At 35.1% G+C, this 25,144-nt stretch overlaps 1 protein-coding gene across 1 annotated transcript in view; it reads left to right on the forward strand.

The window, feature by feature from the left end:
- GRIK2 (glutamate ionotropic receptor kainate type subunit 2) overlaps positions 1 to 25,144 on the forward strand; it is a 633,736-nt gene that overhangs the window by 462,919 nt on the left and 145,673 nt on the right. The window contains exon 12 of the mRNA XM_004605692.2: positions 20,318 to 20,541. Coding sequence (XP_004605749.1) covers positions 20,318 to 20,541 — 224 coding nt within the window. The remainder of the gene's footprint in view (positions 1 to 20,317; positions 20,542 to 25,144) is intronic.

Consider the following 25,144-nt stretch of genomic DNA (forward strand, 5'->3'; position numbering starts at 1 on the left):
TAATTTATCTTTTACATAACTCAAGTCTGGACTCAAATGCCAGAACCTTAAAGAGACTTCATCTATCCATCTTATTAAATAACAGTGCCCTCCTTTTCTCCTTAGTCACAACCTGAGCCTGGCCCTCCTTTATTTTTCTTTAGAACTCTTCAGTCTCAGATTTGAAATCCTCATTTCTCCCAGTGTTTGTTTTACTCACAGTGTCTGGCTTTGAGAAAGAACTAAAACATCTAGGACAGCTCTCGTTGCAGAGAATGACTGAAGAGTGAAAACTTATTGAATAAATTAATGAATTGTATAATAGAAAACTACTGTATAAATTAGTAAAGAAATGATTCCAACAGATGGCATGACTTTAGATCACTAGTTTCTAAGAAAAAACTGACAATTACTGAATTAATGGGTATTGTTAAACTTTAGAAGTCTGACATAGTACAGATTCTGAGACTTTCACTCCTCATGAGAACTAGATAAATCATGGTAAAAATTATATTTGTTAAGGAATTAATTATAAAAATTCACATGTATCCCTTTAAAGAGTAGATGTTTAGATATTATCTATAAATCTTTTTATTACAGAGATCTTTTGTTCATATGACAACTATAAAGATTTACTGTCAGTAGTTTTAAATTATGCAATATAGAGCTATGAAAAAGAATCACCCTGGCCTAATTCCAGGGGTTAGTTTTGTTTTTGTTTTTGTTTTTTTAGTTTATTAGAGTTATTTTAGTTTATTAAAGTGTTTAGAATGGTGTCAACATTTGTAGTCTTGGTGTACACAGTTACCGCTCTTATAATCATCAGTGTGCCCAACCACTCCTCATGACCCATCCTGCCAACCAACTACTTACTCCTTACTGATCTTGTGTTCCTAGTTAATTTTTAAAAGTGATTTATATTTTACTAAGGGAACATTGTTTAACACAACTGTATTTTGGGGATTAAGTTTCACAATTCTTCACACATGTTACCATTTTGCATCTACACCAATGTACCAATGTCCAACCACACCCCATCCCCCATTGGACCACTCACCCTCTCACTCAAGTAGCTTGAGGTTTGCAGTCAGAATTCAAGCATTTATTTTCATTTAATTTTGCCTGTTCCATTGTTTTACATTTTGTCTTTAAAATTTTTTGGTTTGTGGGGCTGGAGCGATAGCACAGCAGATAGGGCGTTTGTCTTGCACGTGGCTGACCTGGGTTCGATTCCCAGCATCCCATATGGTCCCCTGTGCACTGCCAGGAGTGATTCCTGAGTGCAAAGACAGAAGTAACCCCTGTGTATCGCCGGGTGTGACCCAAAAAGCAAAAAAATATATATTTTTTGGTTTGTTTGTTTGGTGCCATAACCAGTGTGTACTTAAAGTACATACCTGACCACATAGTCCTTGTACATATTACTGGCTCTCATCTCAGGGATCACTTCTGGCAGGGTCCAGGAGACTATGTAGGGCCCAGAGGATTGAAGATCAGGTGCTTATAAGGCAAGTACTGTATACCTACTGTACTATTTCTCCACCCCGTTGTCTTGATTTGCTCTTCACCATATGAGTAAATCATTTGACATATTTTTTTTAACTTATTTTTCTTAGAATGATCCCTTCAGTTGCCTTTATGTTGTTGCATGAGACACAATTTTATCTTTTTTGGGGTGTATATTTTTAATTAACAAGATTTATTGTGCACATTATATTTTTGAAATGGCCCTCTCGGAGAGCCCAGAAAGCTACCAAGAGTATCTTGCCCGCATGGCAGAGCCTGGCAAGCTACCCGTGGCGTATTCGATGTGCCAAAAACAGTAACAACAACTCTCACAATGGAGATGTCACTGGTGCCTGCTCGAGCAAATCAATGAGCAATGGGATGACAGTGATACAGTGATACATATATAATAAGACTTTGAATATAGGGAAATAAGTGATTTCACATTTTACATTTGACCTAGTCAAAGGTAAGATGGCTTGGTAACTCAGCATATGTTAAAAATCTATTTTTTTACACATAATATATTTATTTGTGCATTCACATTCATTATTTTTCCAACATCATTTTATATATAATTTTTTTAATTTATTTATTTTTGAGGGTACAGTTACAGATTTATACATTGTTGTGCTCATGTTTCCCTCATATGAAGTTCGAGAACCTATCCCTTCACCAGTGCCCATTCTCCACCACAAATAAACCCAGCATCCCTCCCACCCTCCCCAATCCCATCTCCCCTCACCCCGCCCTGCCACTGTGGCAGGGTATTCCCAAATTCTGGAAAGGAAAATCTGTGCAGCAAAGGGAAAATTTTTGTTCTTTTTCTACACTGAAGAGTTTTTAATTTACCCTATAATGAGTCTTAAAATTCCTTTTGGTAAAGACTGTGAAGTATATAAGAAAAATTACCTAATTTTTATTTTTAGTTTATTTAGGAGGAATTATAGAAATAGTTGAATTGGATGTGTTTTCCAGATTACTTATGTAGCACACAAGTTTTAACCAATATTCAGCAGTTCTGATTTTTCTCTTGTTGAAAAATGATACTCTCTAAAGATAACTTTAATTTGCAAACTTCCCAGCATAGTTTTCTTTAAAATCCAATCATTAATAGTAGGTAATCAGGAGCTATATGATGTACTATTTTATCTATCAGTTATCTCTCTTTTACCATTGCAATTCTTTTAAAAATAACATGGGGTATTTGGATCTCATTTCAGCTCAAAATTTTTGATTTGTAAAATTAACATGAATTCAAATAAAAGTATCTTCTTATAATACCTGAAAGGGCAACAATGGGGCAAATTAATAAAATGTAGCCAACTGTAAATATTTTTATTGAAATACTATTTGCTTTCATATTAATTTATGTATACTGGTTGTACATGAGAAATTAAATGGACATGCCCATCTGTTTATTCTATAATTTGTTCCAGGCTTCATTTTGTTTAAATTTTTGCAATCCTTTCTAAAGGAAAATTTGATATTATCACAAATATGCTAAATAAATGAATTATAAAATTAGTAGAATCTAATTGATTTCCTGTTTTAAATTAATGAGAAGAAGTTTTAGAACAATCTTCACAGTTTTCTCTATGAACACTTTTTTTTTTAATAGATTTTATTGAATCACCATGTGGAGGGTTACATAGTTCTCTCAGGATTATGTCAGTTATACAATACTCAAACACCCTTCCCTTCACCAGTGCCCATATTCCATCACCAACCACCCCATTATACCTCCCGCCCCCTCTCGCCTCCCCAGTCCCCGCCCTTGAAAGTGATAAATTTCACTTCGTTTACGCTTTATCTTGGTTACATTCCATGTTTCAACACATAACTCACTATTGTTGCTAGGGTTCCCCCCCCCAAAAAAAAAAGACAGTCCAACTATCAAGGAAGCATTTGATAGCTCTCAATTGCTGAGAATGTAGAGATATTAAGTCCCGCTGTTTGTTACATAACTTTTCTATTTCCCCCCCCCACCTCGTCCCGTGCTACCGAGTTCACGCCTGTTTAGTAATCACCACGCTGCCTGACAAAGGGAAAAAAAAAAAACGAAAAAGATGGTTATTTCCCGTCATCAGCCGGCGTGGGGCTCTGGCTTAGTTGATAGTCTGGTAGAAAGAATGTCTGCCAGCAGTTTCTGGAACCAAAAGTAATACGCTGGTATCGGCCCCAGCTCGAGGTTCCACCAGAGTCCCGCTGTTCCAAGTACATAATAATTTATTCCCTTGTATCCCATTCCCACGCCACCAGGTCCCTGTCAGCTTAATGGACATCACACTATGTTTGACACCACGCCGCGTTTCTTCCAGAGAAAGAAGGATATTTCTTCTCAGCCGGTGTGGGGATATGGCTTAGTTCAGTCTATAGAGATGGCTACCACTTCGATTGCCTTCAATATTTCAGCAAAAGACTTACTATTGTTGTTAGGATTTCCCACCAAAGTCCGACCCATTAAAAAGGAACCATTTCATATTGGTTATGATTAAATGACAATAGGTTGCGCGGCCATGGCAGCAGGCTCGCAGCTTTGAATTTCTGTATAAAGTCCAGGGAAAGTACAGCCAGAAATTACACGTCACTACAAACTTTAACCCTATTATGGTCCCCACAAAGTCCAACCCGTTACAAAGGAACCATTTCATATTGCTGATGATTAGGTGACATTAGGCTGCCGCGGCCGCGCGGTTTTGGGTTTCTATATAAAGTCCAGGGAAAATTCTGCCTAAAATTCTATCGCTACAATCTTTTACCCTTCATCAAAAAACTCAGTACTATTGTTTGGAGTTTCCCCCCACGGTAAGCCCTGCCAAAAAGGAACATTTATACGTTGCTGACAATCAAGAGATATTAGGTCGCGTGGCTGCGATAGCAGCCGTGCGGTTTTGGATTTCTATATGAAGTCCAGGGAAAATTCTTTTGGTAATTGCATCACTCGCTGGCGGCGCCTGGGCCAGTAGCTCCGAGCACACAGTTTGGAGGCATTTTGGGGGCGCCGCTCGTGTCCAAAGTGGTTCAGTTGCCTCCAGGGTCGATCTCGCTTGGCGGCACAAAGGAGCCTCCGCACATGGCTCTGTGCTTAAATACCCTCGGCACAGGGCGGATCCGGAAGTCCCGCCCCATCGGCTTTCCCGGGCTTCTATGAACACTTTTTTGTAAGCACGTTCAGCATTTCTTCATAACAGACAATACAAAACATATTCTTTCATTTATCTTTTGGAACAGGGATTGGGGCTTAGATTGGAAACATCCCTAATTTGGCAGTGGGAAGGTGTAATCGTGGTGGGATTGGCATTTGAATATTAGCACTATAGCACTGTCATCCCATTGTTCATCGATTTACTCAAGCAGGCACCAGTAATATCTCCATTGTGAGACTTGTTGTTACTGCTTTGGGCATATTGAACACACCACTGTTAGCTTGCCAGCCTCTGTCATGCGATAATCTCAGTAGCTTGCCAGGCTCTCTAAAAGGGATGGAGGAATCAAACTCTGGTTGGCCGCATGCAAGGCAAACACCCTACCCTTTATGCTATTGCTCCAGATTATTAAATGTAATCAAGTACTGTGAAGTAACTTATAAAACAAAAAAATTAAAATAAAAAAGTCTATAGCGTTGGTTAATGTCAACTATTATGATGTACCTATTCATTTAAAATAGATTCTGGGATTAGTACTTAGTATTTTATCTGCTGAAATACCATTTACTACAGCAGGATTTTAAGTTCACAATTCCATTAAGAAGTTTCCTTGTAGTATATAGTCATTCATTTTAGTGCTAGTAGTTCTTTCCTGATTCAACTGGGAATGAAAAAAAGGATTAGCAGGAAATATAGGTGAGATAAAAGTTTAAATCAGTAATGAGAAATTGTGTAATTATTTTGCATTTTTAGTAACTAGAATTTTAAAATAATACTTTGAAAAAATAATACTTTCAATTGCTTTTAATTTTCTACTTCAAACTTTGTATATAATTTTTTTTCAAAAAAGCCATTAATCATTTCTGTGTTTTAGAGAGGTTCTTCTTTGCTTGATAAATACATAATAATATTAAGTCTGAGGACTCTTATGATTCTTTTCCTTAAAAGACTTATAGAATGCAAAATATATTCAATATTTTAAATATTATCATTAGAAGAAGAAAATTCTTCCACTTTCAATTTTAAGGGCTCTTCCAAGCAGTGTTCTGGGGCCCACTTCTGGTAATACTCTGCTTGAATCCAAAATTGCTGAGGGCCACAAGGCCATCTTTATGGTGTTTGGGGATCTATGTATTGGTGGGAATCAAACCTGAGGACTCTAATATGTAGCATGCACTACTGACCTTTGAGTTAATTTTTTTTTCTTTTTGGGTCACACCTGGCGATGTACAGGTTACTCCTGGCTCTGCACTCAGGAATTACTCCTCATGGTGCTCAGGGGACCATGTGGGATGCCGGGTTCGAACCCAGGTTGACCGTGTCCAAGGCAAATGCCCTACCTGCTGTGCTACCGCTCCAGCCTCGAGTTATTTTCTTATCCCCAATAATTACAATATAATTTTAAAAAGCAAATTATTTTAGATTTGGAAGTTTGTAGTATTTAAAATCCAGAAGAGAAAATGTCTGGAAAATCATCATTCAATGCTTCTATATGAATAACACTGAATTCTATTTATGACTTTTGACATATACAGGGTTTTTTTTTGTCTTTTGGGTCATACCCAGCTATGCACAGGGATTATTCCTGGCTCATGCACTCAGGAATTACTCCTAGCGGTGCTCGGGGGACCATATGGGATGCTGGAAATTGAACCCGGGTCAGCCGCATGCAAGGCAAATGCCCTACCTGCTGTGGTATTTTCCCAGCCCAACATATACAGTTTTCTTATGTAAAAAAATCCTCAATTTTGTGAACATGTGTTTTAAAAATAGCTGAAAAACTCAACTTGAACATTAAGAAATAAATTTCATGCCACTATTGGAATGAGAAAAGAAGATATTGTGACAATTCTAATATTAATACACATAAGCCATCCAGTTAAGAGTTCACAAAAAAGTCATGTCTAAGTGGAAATAAAACAAAATCAAATAAAACTCATTAAATCCTCCTCCAATGAGCCATCAAACTAGAAATATTTTAGGGCCATGACTTCTGAATATTTGCAAGCTGAGAATTTCACTTTTTATTCTAATATTAGTGGCAACTTGGTAGATTTGGGTCAATATCATTTGAAATTATCAGCAGGTTTAAGCATTAATAAAGTAACAGCTGCTGAAGCAGCAGCTCAATCTACTACTGTTTGTATTTAATTCTCTCCTAATTGCCCTTATTCAGGCTCTACAAATGTGAAGGAAATCTTCATATTTTATAGCTCAATTGCCTATTTCATTTTCTACTATGTATTAGATACTTACGCTTGGTTTGATGAAAAGCAACTAATTACTATGTCTTAAATGAAAAAGTTTTTGCTTTTTTAAACTACAAAGTGATATTACATTGTATATGTCATGCAGTGTGCCCAATTTATATTTTAAAGTTTGAATGATGACATATATGCAGCATATATAGTATTATTTTTAAAAAAATATTGTTAAGGGGCTGGAACGATAGCACAGCAGGTAGGGCATTTGCCTTGCACGCGGCCGACCCAGGTTCAATTCCCAGCATCCCATATGGTCCCCTGAGCACCGCCAGGAGTAATTCTTGAGTGCAGAGCCAGGAGTAACCCCTTTGCATTGCCAGGTGTGACCCAAAAAGCAAATATATATATATATTTTTTTCTTTATTTTTATTTCATGTGAAAAATATGTGTAAGAACATTCACTGTCATCACATTGCTCATCGATTTGTTCAAGTGGGCACCAGTAATGTCTCTCATTGAGAGACTTATTATTACTGTTTTTGGCATATCCAATACGCATGGGTAGCTTGCCAGGCTCTGCCGTGCGGGCTCCATACTCTCAGTAGCTTGCCAGGCTCTCAGAGAGGGGCGGAGGAATCGAACATGGGTTGGCCGCATGAAAGGCAAAAGCCCAACCGTTTTGGTATCAGTATTTTATAATTTATTTTTTATTTACATAGCTGGATTATAAGACTATACATACTTATGTATCTTAAGGGTGTAATATTATCACACCATGTCCACTAGCAAGGTGTGAATATTCCACTACTAAAGGTACTTAGGTCCCTTTTTTTCATAATATTAATTCTATGGTCAGAACCAACGGTTTGCTTTAATTAGATACTGTCTATATCCTTTATTTATTTATCTCTCCATATGCCCCATTTATGAGTGAGAGCATCTGGCATTTGTACTTTTCCTTCTAACTTATTTACTAAATCTGACACCCTTCAGTTAAATCCATGTCATAGCAAAAGGCAAGATTCCAATGTCTGCATGAAAGGGATAATTAATATTATTGTAAATCCCAGTATCTCAATGAAGATGGTTTAAAAGAAACAAAAAGATTTAATATCTTCTTTTAGTTGAGTATATATAACACAATTTTTTTTTGTTCAGTTGGTTCTTGGCTACACCCAGGGATCACTCCTGATGGGTGTAGGGAATCATATGGGGTACCAGAACTTGAATCTGGATACAAAGTGAGTACCTTACACAATCTACTATCTCTCTATATTATATGCTCTTCCTTGGTATTTATCTAGAGAAGCTAAAATATGATACACATGCATGTGTGTATATACATGTATGTGTGCATATACATGTATATATATACATGTCTGTATATATAAACATATGTATATAATCTTGAATATCACATTGTATTGCTATTTACATAGCCATGGTAAGGAAATAATTCAATTGCTCCAATCAGATAAATAGATTAAAAAAAAACATGTTTACAAGGCTGGAGAGATAATAGATTATGTAAGGTACTTGCTTTGTATCCAGATTTAATTTATTTAGTAAATAAGTCATGGTTTACTAAAAGATAGGACAGAAACAACAAATTTTGGAGATGAAGTGGAGAAAAAGGAACAAACTCTCATTCAATTTAGACAACAAATTAGTATAACCATCATAGAAAACAATATGTAGACTTAATAAAAGATTTTTCCAAAGTATTAAAAATAGGTCTGTTGTTTCTACACTTTCAGACATGAGCCACTCACCCCACACATGGAAGTGATAGATAACTCACTGTCATTTAACTGTGTGGGTCAGCTTTTCTCTTTCATGCTGTCAGATGTCCAGGCCCAGTTGGCTGAGGGAGTTTAGTGATGGCTGTGAATGGATAAAAGATAAAAGCAATAGCAAGTATAAAGTTATTGAGAGAGGAATGTGTAGACATGTTAAAGGTTAGCAACACAACCAGTTTGTTAGATCTAAGTATGGTCAAGGTTATTTGAAATAATGCTTTGAAGTAGCCTGATTTTTTTTTTTAATTGTTTGTGGTGCTTTGTAACTCAAAACTAGATTGTATCCTAAGCACTGTCGCACTATCGTCATAGCACTGTCGTCCCTGTTGCTCATCGATTTGCTCTGCCAGGCACTGGTAATGTCTCCATTGTGAGACTTTTTTTACTGTTTTTGTCATATTGAGTACGCTGTGGGGAGCTTGCCAGGCTCTGCCATGCAGGCGGGATACTCTCAGTAGCTTGCTGGGGTCTCGAGAGGGACGGAGGATTCAAACCTGCGTTGGCCGAGTGCACGGCAAATACCCTACTCGCTGTGCTATCACTCCATTCCACTATTCACAATAAGTTTTAGAATATTGAGGAATTCTAAAGATGGATCTAGATGTTCCCTCTTTTTATTTGCTTCTGCTAGCATAATCATAAAAAAAAAAAAAGCTAGGCTGGAGAGACAGTACAGTGGGTAAAGCACTTGCCTTGAATGCCGCTGGCCTGGGTTCAATCCCCTTTGTCTAGTATGTTCCCCCAAACCCAGCCAGGAGTGAGCTCTGAGCACAGAACCATAAGTAAACCCTGATCACAGCCCAAACAAAACGTTCTATGTAGAACTTAAAGTAAAATAGATAAAAGGACAGCTCTTTGGTTTCAGGGAGAGGGAGACAGCTGAAGCCTAATGATACATAGATTTCTAGAACAGAATACCAACAATAAGATGACCTGAAACCTCAAACAGGCCCATTGCTTAAAAGGTTTGTTGGCTTGGGGGTCTTTTGTTTGCGGATAAAACTAATGTAAGATATAGCCACACAAGGACAATTAGAACTACAGTATCTCATCTCAAGGGTTGAAGAGACATACCCTAGGGTTTATCATCATTCATCATAAATTTCTGGCTTATTAAACAGTGCTCAGGGGGCCTAGAGTGACCGACTCCTTCGTGGTTTTAGGTCATCTGAGCCAGAAGGTCCTAGGTGAGTGACTAAGGATGTGGTACTGCTCAAGTCCTAGGGTGAGGGACTACCTGGGTCACCCTGGAGGCACTCAGGGACTCCAGGGCTGCTCCCAGCAACAGGAAGGGGCCTCCAGGGCTATACCTGGTGATGCTTGGGGGAAAATGGTGCTGGGGATGGAAACAGGGTTGGGTGCGTGCAGGATACCTGCATAGCACCTTGGTGCCCTTTGTCCCTGATTATAATTTTAATTCATATAATTGCATTTTAAGCTTCTAACTTGCAAAAATACACATATTATCAATGGGTGAAGTAATTGCATCCAAAGGACCCTGAAAAAAGTAAAAGATAAGGCATTCATAACTGAGGCTAGTAGACAAAATTTGTTTACTAGCAATGAGCTGCAAATCTGAGTTTATACATTCCAGTTGCAAACGCAACAGGAGATAAAAAGCATCCATGTAACTTACAGAATCCTAAGATTAAAACATGCCAGTTGCTCTGAGGAGGTTCTAATAATCCCAGAACAGACTCAAGGGGAAAAGATGCGCCTTGGCCTAGTGAAGAGCAGCACGGGGTCTCAAGCACTACTTTTTCTAACTCCTCTCCTAGTTTGATGTTGGTAAAAAAATATCAAGGCCAATTCAACAGATGTTATCCCCAGATCTGGGCATGTAACTCTGCACAGGCTTAATCCATGCTCAGGGCACGAACTGTCAGGAAGGACCTAGGACTCTTTCAGCCTAAAAAAAAATGGCATAATTTAAAATTAGTAAAGAACTATACAAGTTTTACTTTAAAAAGGCCAGTTTTTACTTCATTTCAGAATGGGATTGTTTTAGTTATTGTCGTCATTGGTTTCTGGTTAGCCATTAATACCTTATACCTTGAACTTAATTTTTGAATCATTAAATGTTTAAAAAGCTTAACTTTAGAAAGCATTAAATGAATCATTTCTCTATATTTAAAATATTCTTTAAAAAGATATTGTTGTGTACACTATAGAACAAGAGAAAAGGTGACTGCATGTTTTTTTTTGTGTGTTTAATTGCCCTTAGTACCACAGTGATTGATTGAGATGGTCTGTCCATTCTAATAGGCTGGTCTCAGTATAGGAATGGATATCCACATGTACTCAACAGATCAGAGGGTGAGGGTTCCTGTTCTAGCCCATAGACTGTCAAAGTTTAAAAAAAAAAAGATTCTTCAGGGCCAGAGCAATAGTATACCGGGTAGAGCATTTGCCTTGTATATAGCCAACCCAGCTTCAATTCCCAACACCCTACTTGGTTCCTGAGCCTGCTAAGACTGATTCCTGCACGAAGACCCAGGTGTGAGTTGTGAGCACTACTGGGCATGGCTCCAAAACCAAAATTTTAAAAGCACATAAATAAAGCAACTCTTCATGAACTAGTCACTTTAACTTCTAGGTCTTGTTATTGTTTTCTTAGATGATATCATTCACTACTTAAGACAGAACATATTTGAGAATAGTCAAGCATCATATATGTACTAGAATTATTTTGAGGATTCTAAATAATGATATTATGTGTTATGAAAGTTTCTTTCTGCTTTCTGGTTGAAGAATGAACAAAAATCAGAGAAGAAGGACCAATTAGGGGGTCAGTACAAGTATGTGGTCATGTGACTCAATTATTAGTGATGGAACTGGTATACCAGATGACTTACTTATATGCCTCAAAACTTACCTTCAAGGCAGAGCCCACATTATATATTCTGAAGAATTCATGAAAATTTAGTATCACTTGGAACTTGACATTAAATTTAATAGGCATAGGGACTAGAGAGAAAGCACAGCAGGTAAAGCACTTGTTTTCTGTGTAGCTGAACTGGTTTTAATCCCGCAGACTACATAAGGTCCCACAGGAGTTATTCCTGAGCACAGAAAAAGAAGTAATCCCTGAGAACATCTGCATGTGACCCATAAACAACAAAAACTTCACAAAATTAACAGGCTTAATTAATTAGCTATATCTTAGCTCTATTAAATTATACCATTTTCAATTTATTTATAATTCTGTTTTCCAAGTGTTTCACAAACACTTTATTTTTTGTACAAAATAAAGCAATGCCTATAACTTATATTCTATAGATAATTACAAAAATTTTCAGAAACATGAATAGGCTGTTTTACTTAACATATCATAAGTAATGTCATTATATTTAATTATTGGGATTTACAAAAAAAGTTTTTAAACTGAATAAAATTTTAGCCATTATGTTATTCATAAAGTTATATTTGCTTTAGAATTTTGAAATCAGCCAGTTAAAAATGGAATCAACATATTTTCCCATTATTGTGAGAATTTAATTAAAATTGTTAAATTAAATATATAAGTGAAGTTTTCTATTAGATATATAACTTCACTAGTTTAACAGAACTTATTTTTATTTAAAAAGAAATATATTTCTAGATAAAGAACAGAGGAGCAATTCTTTAAAATTTTGAAATGATTTTCTTTGACATTTTTATTATGTTAAATTGATACTTGTTTCAACAAACAATTACTTAATATTCTTTGGTGTCAGATTTTGTCCAATACAAAATTTTTGTCAGATTAATTATGATCATTGGACCTAATGACAGTTGGAATATTTTTACATAGAATGATAGAATATTAAATTGAAACTTACAAATTAATAAGGTAGTCTTTGCCTAGGCATCTTTGTAAAATTTCCAAGGAGGGATACTTAGCATTGTCTGAGTTCAGGGTTTTGTGCTTTGTTTAAAAGGACATATCTTCAGGTTACAAAGCATTTATGCTCTCATAGGAACAGGCAAAACATAATTACAATATTTACATTTCAAGAACTCTTACAGAGGTTGACTTATAGATTAAAAATCAGGAATAACAATATATTATTAAGTGTTAATTTTCCTATGTAAGTTTATAGTGCTATAAAATTAATTTAAGAGAAATTTATGTGTATTCAGTGTTCACTGGAAGCTATATAGGATGACTAGAACCAGTGCACCTTACAAAATGTGCATAATTTGGGGAAGAGTATTTCAGGATGGGAAATATAGATACAATATAATAGAACAACTGTTTATGCAGCATGTAAAATGTTATTTAGAAAAATATAAAAGGGGAAGGAGCATAGTTACATTATCTTCGAAACTGTATTACCTTAAAAACTTATGATTCTGGTTTTACCATCTGTAGAACAATAAAAACCACATTATAATTTGCAGGTACTGTTGTGAGGATTAATGAAATGACACAAGCAAAAAAAATACACGTCTTGGTCCATCATGGGAGCATTTAATGCTAGCTACTACTATGAGATTCCCTTTCCACTTCCTATTGCTCTCCCAATTCAGGTCTTGATCATTTCAGACTGTTTTTTCAAACCACAAACATATTAATGAAAGTGTTCTCTTACCAATGAGTTAGAAGGGAGATTTTCTTTCTTTGTTTTATTCATATGCCACTTTATTTATTTATATATCTGTTCATTTAATCTTTGAGTGAACTAATATTGTTTAATAATTTTGACATAGGCTGGAGTGATAGCACAGCAGTAGGGTGTTCACTTTCACGTAGCCAACTCGGGTTAGATTCCTGCGCCCCTCTCAGAGAGCCCAGCAAGCTACCGAGAGTATGGAGCCTGCACAGCAGAGCCTGGCAGGCTACCCGTGGCGTAATGGATATGCCAAAAACAGTAACAATAAGTCTCTCAATGAGAGATGTTGCTGGTGCCCACTCGAACAAATTGATGAGCAACGGGATGACAGTGACAGTGATAGTGAATTTTGACATTGGAGGCCCTTTCAGGTTCAGAGGAATGAGACTCATCATTGTCACTGTTTTTGTACATCACAGGGAGCATGCCAGACTCTTCCGTGTGGACAGGATACTCTCGGTAGCTTGCCGGGTTCTCTGAAAGAGAGAACTAGACAAGAAGACATCACGTGGCCTCGAGTGCAGCTACATTAATAGAAAATAAAATAGCATCTAAGGTTTTGTGGCATAAAGGACTAGAGTTCATCCTTTTGGTGCTGGAGTCCCACAAAAATGTTTAATGACAAAGGTCTAATAACAAGTGTTGTATACTCCAATAACACTGTGAGGAGTAACTTCCAAGCACCAAGTCAGTACTCCCTGCACATCAGATGATAAGGCAGCCAAACAGACACTTTTATGTTTTATTATATATATGCAATTATATACTTCATGCGTACTTACTTTACATATAATATATATGTGTTTCTGCATAAAATGTATCTCCTAATGACAGGGATGGATTCTGAGAAATGAGTCAAGCAATATCATTGTTGAATGAGTAAGAATGAAAGTACATAAACCCAGATGATATAGCCTAGATTAACTACATGGCATAGCTATTGGGGCCCATCATATATATGAGGCTCACTGTTGACAGAACATTAATTCTAATGGATTTGACAATTTTACATGTTGAATGTCCCATTTAATTAGAATTAGTGAGACATTGTTGATGAAATCAAAACTTTAGAATTGTACCGTTGGGAAGGACAAATAAATAGAGGCTGCTAAAATCTCAGGGCTAGAATGAATGGAGATGTTACTGGTGTCCGCTCGAGCAAATTGACGAACAACGGGATGACAGTGACAGTGACAGTGAATTTTTTTTTTAATTCCAAATCTTAATATCCAGTCTTTTATTTTCTTTTCTTTTTTTAAAAAAATTTTTTTAATTTATTTATTTTTAATTAGAGAATCACCGTGAGGGTACAGTTACAGATTTATACACTTTTGTGCTTATACTTCCCTCATACAAAGTTCGGGAACCCATCCTTTCACCAGTGCCCATTCTCCACCACCCGTAAACCCAGCGTCCCTCCCACCCTCCCCAATCCCATCTCCCCCCCACCCCACCCTGCCACTGTGGCAAGGCATTCCCTCTGTTCTCTCTCTCTAATTAGCTGTTGTGGTTTGCAATAAAGGTGTTGAGTGGCCGCTGTGCTCAGTCTCTAGCCCTCATTCAGCCCGCAACTCCCTTCCCCCACATGGCCTTCGACTACAATGTAGTTGGTGATCGCTTCTCTGAGTTGACCTTTCCCCGGAACGTGAGGCCAGCCTCGAAGCCATGGAGTCAACCTCCTGGTACTTATTTCTACAGTTCTTGGGTGTTAGTCTCCCACTCTGTTATTCTATATACCATAGATGAGTGCAATCTTTCTATGTCTGAGTGACAGTGAATTTTGACATTGTTTTTTAAAACTTACATGGTACTGTATCCTTTTATTTTTTTGTTTTTGAATCATTGCATTTTTAACATCAGGCTCTTTGTTCCAAATCTGTCTTAAAATAGTACTGGGAAATACCACATCTACCATTTTAAATACACTTAACATAACCAAAATGGTTTTATTATCAAAATACTTATTTTATACTTAAAGCTAGATATTATTTATAAATAATACTAATATATGTAAGTAAATATGCTTTGCAGATTTAAGATAATTCAAAATATCATTTTTCAGCTTATTTATTTACTTTTTGTCTCATACTCAGCAATATGCAGGGCTTAATTTCTTGTTTTGTTCTCAGGGATCACTCCTGGCAATGATCAGGGAACCAAATAGAGTGCTGGAGATGTTTAATTTGTACAAGATAAGCACCTTACCCACTGTGCCATCTCTTTGGCCCACAGAGTTCTTATTTTTATTTTTCATTTTTGCCTACATTTGCAGTACTCAAGGTTACTCCAGGATCTGTGCTAATGGCTGACTCCTGGCAGGACTCAGGCAACTTATGTAGTTCTGGGAAGCAAACCTTGGTCAGCCAGTGTGCAAAGCAAACAACCTACCCACTGTATCTCTCTGGTTCTGAAGTTCTCACTTTTAAAGTAGTTTTTAAGACTATTTCGTGGAGTGTGGGAAGTGCTGACGAAAGTGGAGCACATGCCTCATGCATGCAAGGTGTGAGTTCAATCCCAGCACCACCTACTTCTCCCAAACATCACCAGTACAGCTGTGGAGGGTCTTGGGCACCCACGGGTGTGGTAACAAAGACCACAGCTATCATGTCCTGTCTATAGTCTACTTTCAGCTCAAATCTACCAACTCAATACCTCTATTGCAAACTACAACACCCAAAAGGAGAGAGAACAAAAAGGACTGCCCTGCCACAGAGGCAGGGTGGGGTGGTGGGGGATGGGGTGGGGGTGGTGAGAGGGATACTGGGATCATTGGTGGAGGTGAATGGGCACTTGTGGAGGGATGGGTAAACGATCACTGTATGAGTAAAATGCAAACACAAAAGTTCATAAGTTTGTAACTGTACATCACAGTGATTCTCTAATAAAAATTTTAAAAAAAGCTCTTAAAAAAAGAGAAAGACCACAGCTCTGCTAAACTAAACTGAGAAGCATCATAAACTGACCCTGAACGCCAAACTGTCTGACTGGTACTGTTGGAGGTAACAGAAAATGATACCAGGGGCTTTGCTGGAAATGACCCTCTAAAAATAAATAAACATTTAAAAAATATAAGTTTTGTGTAACTAGAGACTCTTTAAATTAATAAAAGCAACAAAATCTTATTAATAGACATAAAACACAAAATCTTACTGAAAATACATCTAAAACAGTAGACGATTCAGTACCAACAATATGTTTTCTGAAATGCTGAATGTCTGTCTATAGAGTGGTTTTAGATTAATAGAAAAGTTGTTAATAGAAAGTCAAATTTGAACTTTCTCACATTCATCCTTCTATATATTTCTTAAGCTTAGTCTGATTATTGAATAATTATTAAATAATTATTATGACTACTGTTAGTGTGATGTATTTTAATGCTACTGATAGACAATCAACAATGCATTATAACTAGATGAAGTATGTTATTTACATTAGGTTTAATTCTTCTTAGTTCTATACAGTTTTATGGAGTTTTATAAATATATTTCATGTACTCGCCATAACTTATATTGCAGAATAGTTTTGCTGTCTTAAAAATTGTCTTGTGTACCACTTAACTATCAGTAATCCACTGCCCCAAACTTTGGGCGACATACATCTTTCTATTTTTATAATTTTACTCTATGTTTTAAATCTAGACTTATATAATCTATAGCACTGTCGATAGCACTGTTGTCCTGTTTTCATAGATTTGCTTGAGCAGGCACCAGTAACATCTCCATTGTGAGACTTCTTTTTACTGTTTTTGGCATATTAAATATGCCACGGGTAGTTTGCCAGGCTCTGCCGTGTGGAGGGATACTCTCTGTAGCTTGCTGGGCTCTCCATGAGGGAAGGAGGGATTGAACCCGGGTCAGCCTTATGTAAGGCAAACACCCTACCAGCTGTGCTATCCCTCCATTAATATTTCCTTAGCAATAAGCATTTAGTATTTTGTATATGTTAAAATTTTACTTTTCATATATCTAAAATGAAGGAATTTCAAATTAAAATGGCACATAATAAACTGCTCTATATTCAGTCCCCAAACAAGAACAACCATGAGTCTGGAGAGATACTAAAGATATTAAGGTGATTGACTTGTCCACAGCATATTTTTGCTCAATCTTCAGCATCACAGATGGTTTTCTGAACACCGTGAGTTATTCCTGAGCACAGAGCCTGGAGTAAGTCATGAGCACTGCCAGGTGTGGCATGAAGAGTAAACAGCAATTCTATGTTGTTTTGTTTTTTTTTTTCATTTTTCCTTTTTTGGTCCTTTTTTTTTTTTTGGTGATTGCTTAATCATCACCATTTCTTTCTCAATTTACCTTTCCTGCATTAAGTCTTAAAGGAAGATCTATTTCTTCCTGGGGATAAAACCTAGCTCTGCCTGAAGTCTGTACCTCACCATCTAAATGACCATTGACATTAACCTATCAATTGCTGTCCTTGATTTAATATATTTCCCTTTCCATCTCTACAAACTCTTCTTCAATAAGATAATAGGTAGCTCTATGCTATGTCCTACTACCTACCAATTCTCAAGTCTGTGGTATGACAACAAATCACTTTTTTTAACTTCTCTTAATTTGTTTTCCTATTTGAAATTGGAATAAAAGTAGTATTGCATAAGAATTAGATGTGACTGTTCTTATAAAGTTCTTTGTACAGTGATTATTGCCCCACCAGTGGAATTGTTATCATTAAGCTGATACTTTATTTAATTGATATACAAAATATAATGCCCTCCTAGAATTGTGAGGTTTGACTTTCTTCTCAGCTTTTAGGAAAAATGTGATCGTGAGTTCTGTTAGGAGTGATCCCTGAGTGCAGAGCCAGGAATAAGCCCTGAGCACAGTCAGGTATTATCCAAAGATAAAGAAAACAACCACACACACAAAAAAAGGAGAGGAATAGAAAAAAAGAGAGAGAATTAAAAGGAAGTGAAGACAAAGAAGAGGAGGAAAAAGGAGGAAAGGGGGATAGAAGAGGAAGAGGAAGAAAAAAAGACAAATGAAGGAAGAAGAGGAAGAAGGAAAGGAGAAAAAGAAAAAAGAAGTAAAAGGAGAAAGGAAAAAGAAGAGGAAAGAAGAAGAGGGAGAAGGAAGAATGTTTCTCTGCCTATAACTTCTTTCACTATACTCTGTCTGGTTCTATGCCTAGCACCTTGTTGGTCCCCAACTCATCACCAAGAGTAATTCCAGAGCAACAGAGCCAGTCATAAGCAATGACCACTGCTAGGTGTGGCCCCAAAGTAAACAAACAAATGAAAACCAGCTCCCTCATCTGTACAATTCCTAACACAATTGTACAGAACTTTCTCGAAATAATTTCATCAACAAACAGCCTCATAAAGTCTTTCCTTTGAGTTCTTCGATAAATAAGCTTTACCAAGGAAACAGTAAAAGGCCCAATATCATTATTTAGTACATCTTTTTATTTATTTAAAAGACCCAGCAATGCTCAGGGGTCATTCCTGGCTCTGTGCTCAGGAATTACTCCTGTTGGTGCTTGGGGGACTATATGGGATGCTGGGGATGGAACCCAGGTTCGCTGCGTGCAAGGCTAACGCACTCCTCCCTGTGCTATCACTCCATCCCATATTTAGTACCTCTTTTTAAGTGTAGATCTCACACTGAAAATTTTTATGTACTGTCTAAATGTTCGGTATGCTTTTAAAAACAAAAAGGATGCAGAAATAAAGCTTCCCCTGATAGATTGGAATCGTTGCATTTGTTAATCTATAATTTTATAATTTTCTTTTAATATTAGAGCTTAAGTTCATCCCTGACAGATGGTTATAACATGATGTGTGAAAAACATTAGTAATTTAACATATTTAAGCTACCGTGGAAAATTAGTGAGTTTATGAGAATTGAAAAACTCATTTCCTAATGCGATTTAGGCAAGACTGCAAGGATTTTCATTAAGTAATATAAAACAAATTAGAAGGATAGAAACAAAACTCGAGGACAGTAAACATAATCACTAATTTTTTTTTTAATTTAGCTATGTCAAGTCAGAAACTTTATAAAAATATCCTATAATTTTAAAACCAAAACTTTTGCTTCTCTTCTAAAACATTTGAGGTATTTGTTATCATTTTCAGTTTGGGGAATGTGTTATTTATAAATATATTACTAATAGACTATTTAGTATATAAGAAAAGCTTCAAAAATTGATTTTTTAAGTTTGGACATAAGGTAATTATAAAGACGTAATAGTTCAGCTACTGAATCAATAACAGGTTTAATTTTTTTCAGCCATTAAGGTGATTTTTCTATATTTACTTGGAACAAATGCTAACTTGCTTATCTAGAATGACTAACAGAGTAAAATCAGATATTTCATGGAGTCAGAAAGCTATAACAAGTAAGGCATGTGCCTTGCATGTGGCCAACATGGGTTCCATCCCATAGTCCCCTGAGCACCGCCAAGAGTTTTTCCTGAGTGCAGAGTCAGGAATAATCCCAGAGTATCTTCATGTATGGTCCAAAAATGGGAAAAAAAGAAAAGAAAGCAAGAAAATTGGCTAAGAGCAATAGTACAACAAGTAGGGCTTTCTCCTTGCATGTGACTGACCCTGGTTCTATCCTCGGCATTACATATGTTCCCTCAAGTACTGCCAGAAGTAGTTGCTGAGCACAGAGCCAAGGGTAACCACTTCACATTTCTGCATGTGGCCCCCAAAGAAACAAACACATCAGATATTTCACTTCTGTGTGGAAATACTTTATAATCTCTGTTCCCCAGTCAAAAGCCAAGGGTTTGTCAGCATTTCATACTATCTATTTCCTGTTTTATTTCACTCTAAAGAAATGTTCTAGAGATGACATAAGGACAGTGATGGTGGAACTTGAACATTTGGTGGTTTTGAGGTATAGTAACTATGTACTCAAAACCATGAAAGTCAGAACTGTTATAACCACGTTACAACATAAATTACAATAAATATAGTTAAAGAATTGATGAGATTTAAAATCTTAACATGATTATTACTGAGACAATTCTAAGAAGCCATGGTTTTGTTCTGTATGGTGACAATTTTTCTGACTTAGAGCCAGTGCCTATCTGTTTATATTTTTGTATGCTTCTCTCTACAGAAAGCTGACCTTGCAGTTGCTCCACTGGCTATTACCTACGTTCGAGAGAAGGTCATCGACTTTTCCAAGCCCTTTATGACACTTGGAATAAGTATTTTGTACCGCAAGCCCAATGGTACAAACCCAGGAGTCTTCTCCTTCCTGAATCCTCTCTCCCCTGATATCTGGATGTATATTCTGCTGGCTTACTTGGGTGTCAGTTGTGTGCTCTTTGTCATAGCCAGGTAACATGCTCACTTTTGTGATTTTTTTGGCAATTGTTACCTCATTTTCTAACTAATAATTGTCAAAAGTCACAATGAATTTCTTTTCTTTTTCTTTATTTCCTCTGGGGTCCTGGAAAAAACTTTCAAGAATCATAGCAGTAATTCAAGTATACCAAGATGCCTTTTTGGGCAGAAAACATGCTGATTGTGTCAATAAGCTATTAAATGAGGTAGTTTGTTGTTTTTAATCAGGAGTTTTAAATAATTCAAGTCACTCTGCATATCAATTAGCTCTTCACTTTGAAGATTACTCTTAAACTACACAACAATAAAGTATGCTCAAATAACTTAAATCAGTCAGGGTACCTGGCCTGTGGCTCAAAGAGGGGAGCACATGTGTAACATGTCAAGGATCTGGCTTCATTCTTGTCACCATGTCCCTTCCCTTAAGCACAGCCATCCATATAACAAGAAAAATCAAAGTGGTAAAACAAAAAGGTTAAAAAAATAGAAGTACACATTTTAAACATGAAAGACAATTAGAATTTTTATATATAAAAACACATATCTGGTTAAATTTTTCTTACTTCTGTTCTCCTGCAAGGAATATGATAATCACAGGGTTAAAGTAATGTTTTATTTTTGATAGAAAATTAAAAGATTGAAATACAGATTTATATTTTTAAAATGGCATTTAAGAATCTATGGTATAGCTCAACCTAATTTGGTTTTAGGGCTTCATTGTTTCTGCTGTAGAAGTGCAAATTAAAAAGTATTTAGTCATTGTAATCTTTATATTATTATATATTCTTGCAGCTATCAAAATAACTCTAATTTCAAGATTAATTAGATTCTTGCAAATATATTTTATAATAATTACAATATAGAAACATAAACATGTTCTCATTATTACCAAAATCAAATTAAAATAACATTTATTTAGAATTTTTCAGTTATATGATAAAGTTTCTTCTGATAAGTTTTTAAAAAATATTATTCTTAGATTTTTTAATGAAGTCACACTCATTTTCAAAGAAATAAAATATTTAGTCTAAAAAAGTGAAAATATACTAGTATATTTTTACATATTTATACATAAACATTATATAAATATATAGTTTTTCATTTGAGTCAACATAAGCAATTATGCTATGTAGTCATGCAATAATCATTTATTTGCACTTCCTTAAATTTTATAAAGTTCTATATACATATATAATTTACAATGGTATAAAAGAATATGTTCAAGTTTTGTTTTAAGTTAACATCCTCTGAAATGAGAGTATGGAGTATAAACTTTTAACAGTAGCATTTAGAGTGTGTGAAAATAAAGTGGCGTTTTCATTGTCTAGCAGCTTTGGAACAAATACACCTTTTTTATAGTAACTTACACAAGCTTTTTTATTAAATATTCAAGAAATTAGTTCAAAGAAGACATCTTAATGCAATGACTAGAGAAGTAAGCAGTCTTCCCACAGAACATATGTAACTACTCCAAAGTATAGAAAGAGACCCTTTCTTGTATCTTTATAAGTTTCTTCAATCAATAGTCTTCACCTACTCTTTAATCAGATTAGCAAAAGTTTGTAGGAAGATTGTAAAAAATGCCTAGAGGAATGTCCTGAGACAATACTTAATCAGTTCATAACAATTAAACTGAAATAAAGATAATTACAGTTTTAGGGAATCTTGAGCAGGGACTATTAGTTTTGCCACAAGTTTACATTAAAATTTTTAGGCATATCTGATTTTTCTGAGCCAAATCTCAAATCAGATTCAAAACCTCCTACTGAAGTTAGCTTAAATGTATACTTGAAAGCAGAGGCTGATGGTATAGATATGAACTTTTGTAACTATTTCTAAAACATCTATTTTGATAACCCCTCAAATGATGCAGTATTATATTATCATACATATTTATTGATTGATATAAAATTAAAACTTTTAGAATTCTCAGAACATTCTATTCAATTTCCAGTGCTATGATCTTGCAGAAATATTTAAAGTTAAAATCACACTAAAACTCACATTGGATTTTAAGTTTAGACCCTAAATTAAGCTCTAAAACCAGTAATTTGTATTTTCCAGATCCACTCTGACATAATGTTGAGTTTTTATTACCATGAAAGAAATTCTTGACAATAAGATGCAGACAAAAATTCTGCCTTCAATTGTAGAACTTAATTACATTTCTAATTACAGTAAATCATGACCTTTGTTATCAATTCAGAATAAATCTAGCATTTTGTTTTTACCATTGAATAAAGTTTATGTCATATTACATCGAGAGGCTGATGAACTATTATGGATATTAAATGGATACTTCTCATTCCTGGCATAAAATTAAGATGTTTTATATTTTACAATTTTTTAAGAGTGCAATATATTTTAAATATATTTTCCTAACAAAAAAACACAATACATTTTTCACTGGGAAGAAATATACAATTCTAAAGGATTCAGGCACAGTGATATTAGTTATTATAAAGTTTATGAATATTTACTATATCCTAGTATTAACATTATTAAATTTCTGATAAATTAAGAACAAATAACAATTACTTTTTATTGGATTAAAAGTTTGTGAGTGAAATACCTTTAATATGTTCACATAATCCTCACCTCATAAGACAAGTATTATCTAGGAAATGCTTAAAAAAATATCAATTTTTTGAACCAGATTAGAGATATCTGATCTTACTTGTTTTTCTATATAGTTTGTGATTTCTTGAAAATAGTTGTATTATTTTTCATAGCATAATGACATAATCAGCATGGTATTTAAATTAGTTGAGTAGTCAAGAGTAAAAATTTGCCTCAGGTACTGAGTACTAAGAACAGATTGACCTTATCACAGGTACTTAGGATAGCTTTTGTTTGACTGAGGATTAGAAAGAAAATCTTGTCCTTGGCTAGAAATTTAATCACATTTGTCCCTATACCATTCTTCTGCCCTTATTATTTTTCCTTTGACCTAGGTATATTAGAAATGGCAGTTAGTCAATAAAAAGTCTGGTTAGGGAACTCACTCTACACTAACAATGGGAGGTAATTTTTCACCTTGCTTCAAATATTTCCTTTAATAAAAAACAAGTAATATTGTTACAATAGATAGTATTAATACAATAAATCCCTTTAAATTACCACTATAATGCATTTAATTAAATAATATTTAATTTTAACTTGGATTTATGATTATAAATTATGTAAAATAAATTTTGGAAAAGAAAGTAATATAATACTAATATTTTAGAAAGGATATTATTATATTTCTTAAGTTACTAATGAACAATGCTAATTAAAAGAAAAGGAAAAAAATCAGTCCAAATATTGACTAACCTAGGCTTTGATGTATGAATAACTCCTATAAATAAATATAATAATGTTATACATATTTATACATATAAATACACATACATGTATACATATATAATATATATTTTATAGAAATACATATTTGATTTTAATTATTTATTTATTTTTTTACCTTTGGGGTGGCCCAGGCAGTACTCAGGGATTTCTCCTGACTCTGTCCTCAGGGATTACCCATGGCAGGCTTCTGGCACTATATTGTTGCTGGGTATCAAACCTGGATGGACTGTGTGCAAGGCAAGCACTTTACCTCTTGTACTATCTCTCCTGCTCCCAATATTAGATTTTATAAGTTAAAAAGATAATAGGAGTGCCCTGTGATTGTATTTTCATTGAATTATTTTGCATGCCTTTTATAATATTAAAATATTATGTACTGTATTATTGGATGAATCGGCAGGGATATTTTCCCAAGAATCTGCTCAGGGTTTATTTTTCACAGTGGTGGCCAGGATAAACATGATATATTTTGGCTCTTAACATTGTCTGTGGTCACAAGATAACAAGACCATCACCTTACTAATAATTTTTATACTTGCAAAAATATTCTTGTATTTCTCTTAGAGAGCCAAAGGTAAAGATTTTCTAAACATAGATTTTTGATGCTTTAACCCGGTTTAGAAAATGATGTCCAAAGTGCTTGTTTTAACAGCTTTGATCTTGGCTCCTGACTAATGTGCAATAGCTTTTATATTCCTGTCACAATGATGGGTGACATTTAATGTACAATGAAGGGCAACAATGAATTATTATGCACTTGAAAATGGATAACTGTTTTGGTGGGATGTCCAATGTTAAACTAATCTGCTGTCAAAAAGACTGTTGTCACATTAAAATGAAATGCCAGTTTTTTGTCTTTGCCACCAATTTTCTCATCTCTTACTAGAAAACAATTCAATTTTGCATTTCCATTACTTTAGGTATATTTTACCTTTAGTTTTAGTCATATTTTGCTCAAATAAATTGTAGGGAAGCCTAACTACTATTTTTATTTCTTTGTAAAAATGTTTTATGGATATTAACATTTTTGCTTGATATAGTGCTATTTGCCAGTGTACCTTTCATGTGTACAAAAATGTTATTCAAGTTTAATATGTTAACAATCATTTTATTTTTGGAGCTACAAGTCAGTATTGAGTCAAACTGAACTTTTAAACTGTGTTTTCATAAAGATTTTTTTACACTTGTTATTTTTATAAACTAATTTACTTCCTTGTATTTAATAGTTTCATTAATGTTCAGAAATGTA

Source organism: Sorex araneus, chromosome 4, assembly GCF_027595985.1.
Source record: "Sorex araneus isolate mSorAra2 chromosome 4, mSorAra2.pri, whole genome shotgun sequence".
Taxonomy (NCBI): Eukaryota; Metazoa; Chordata; class Mammalia; order Eulipotyphla; family Soricidae; genus Sorex; species Sorex araneus.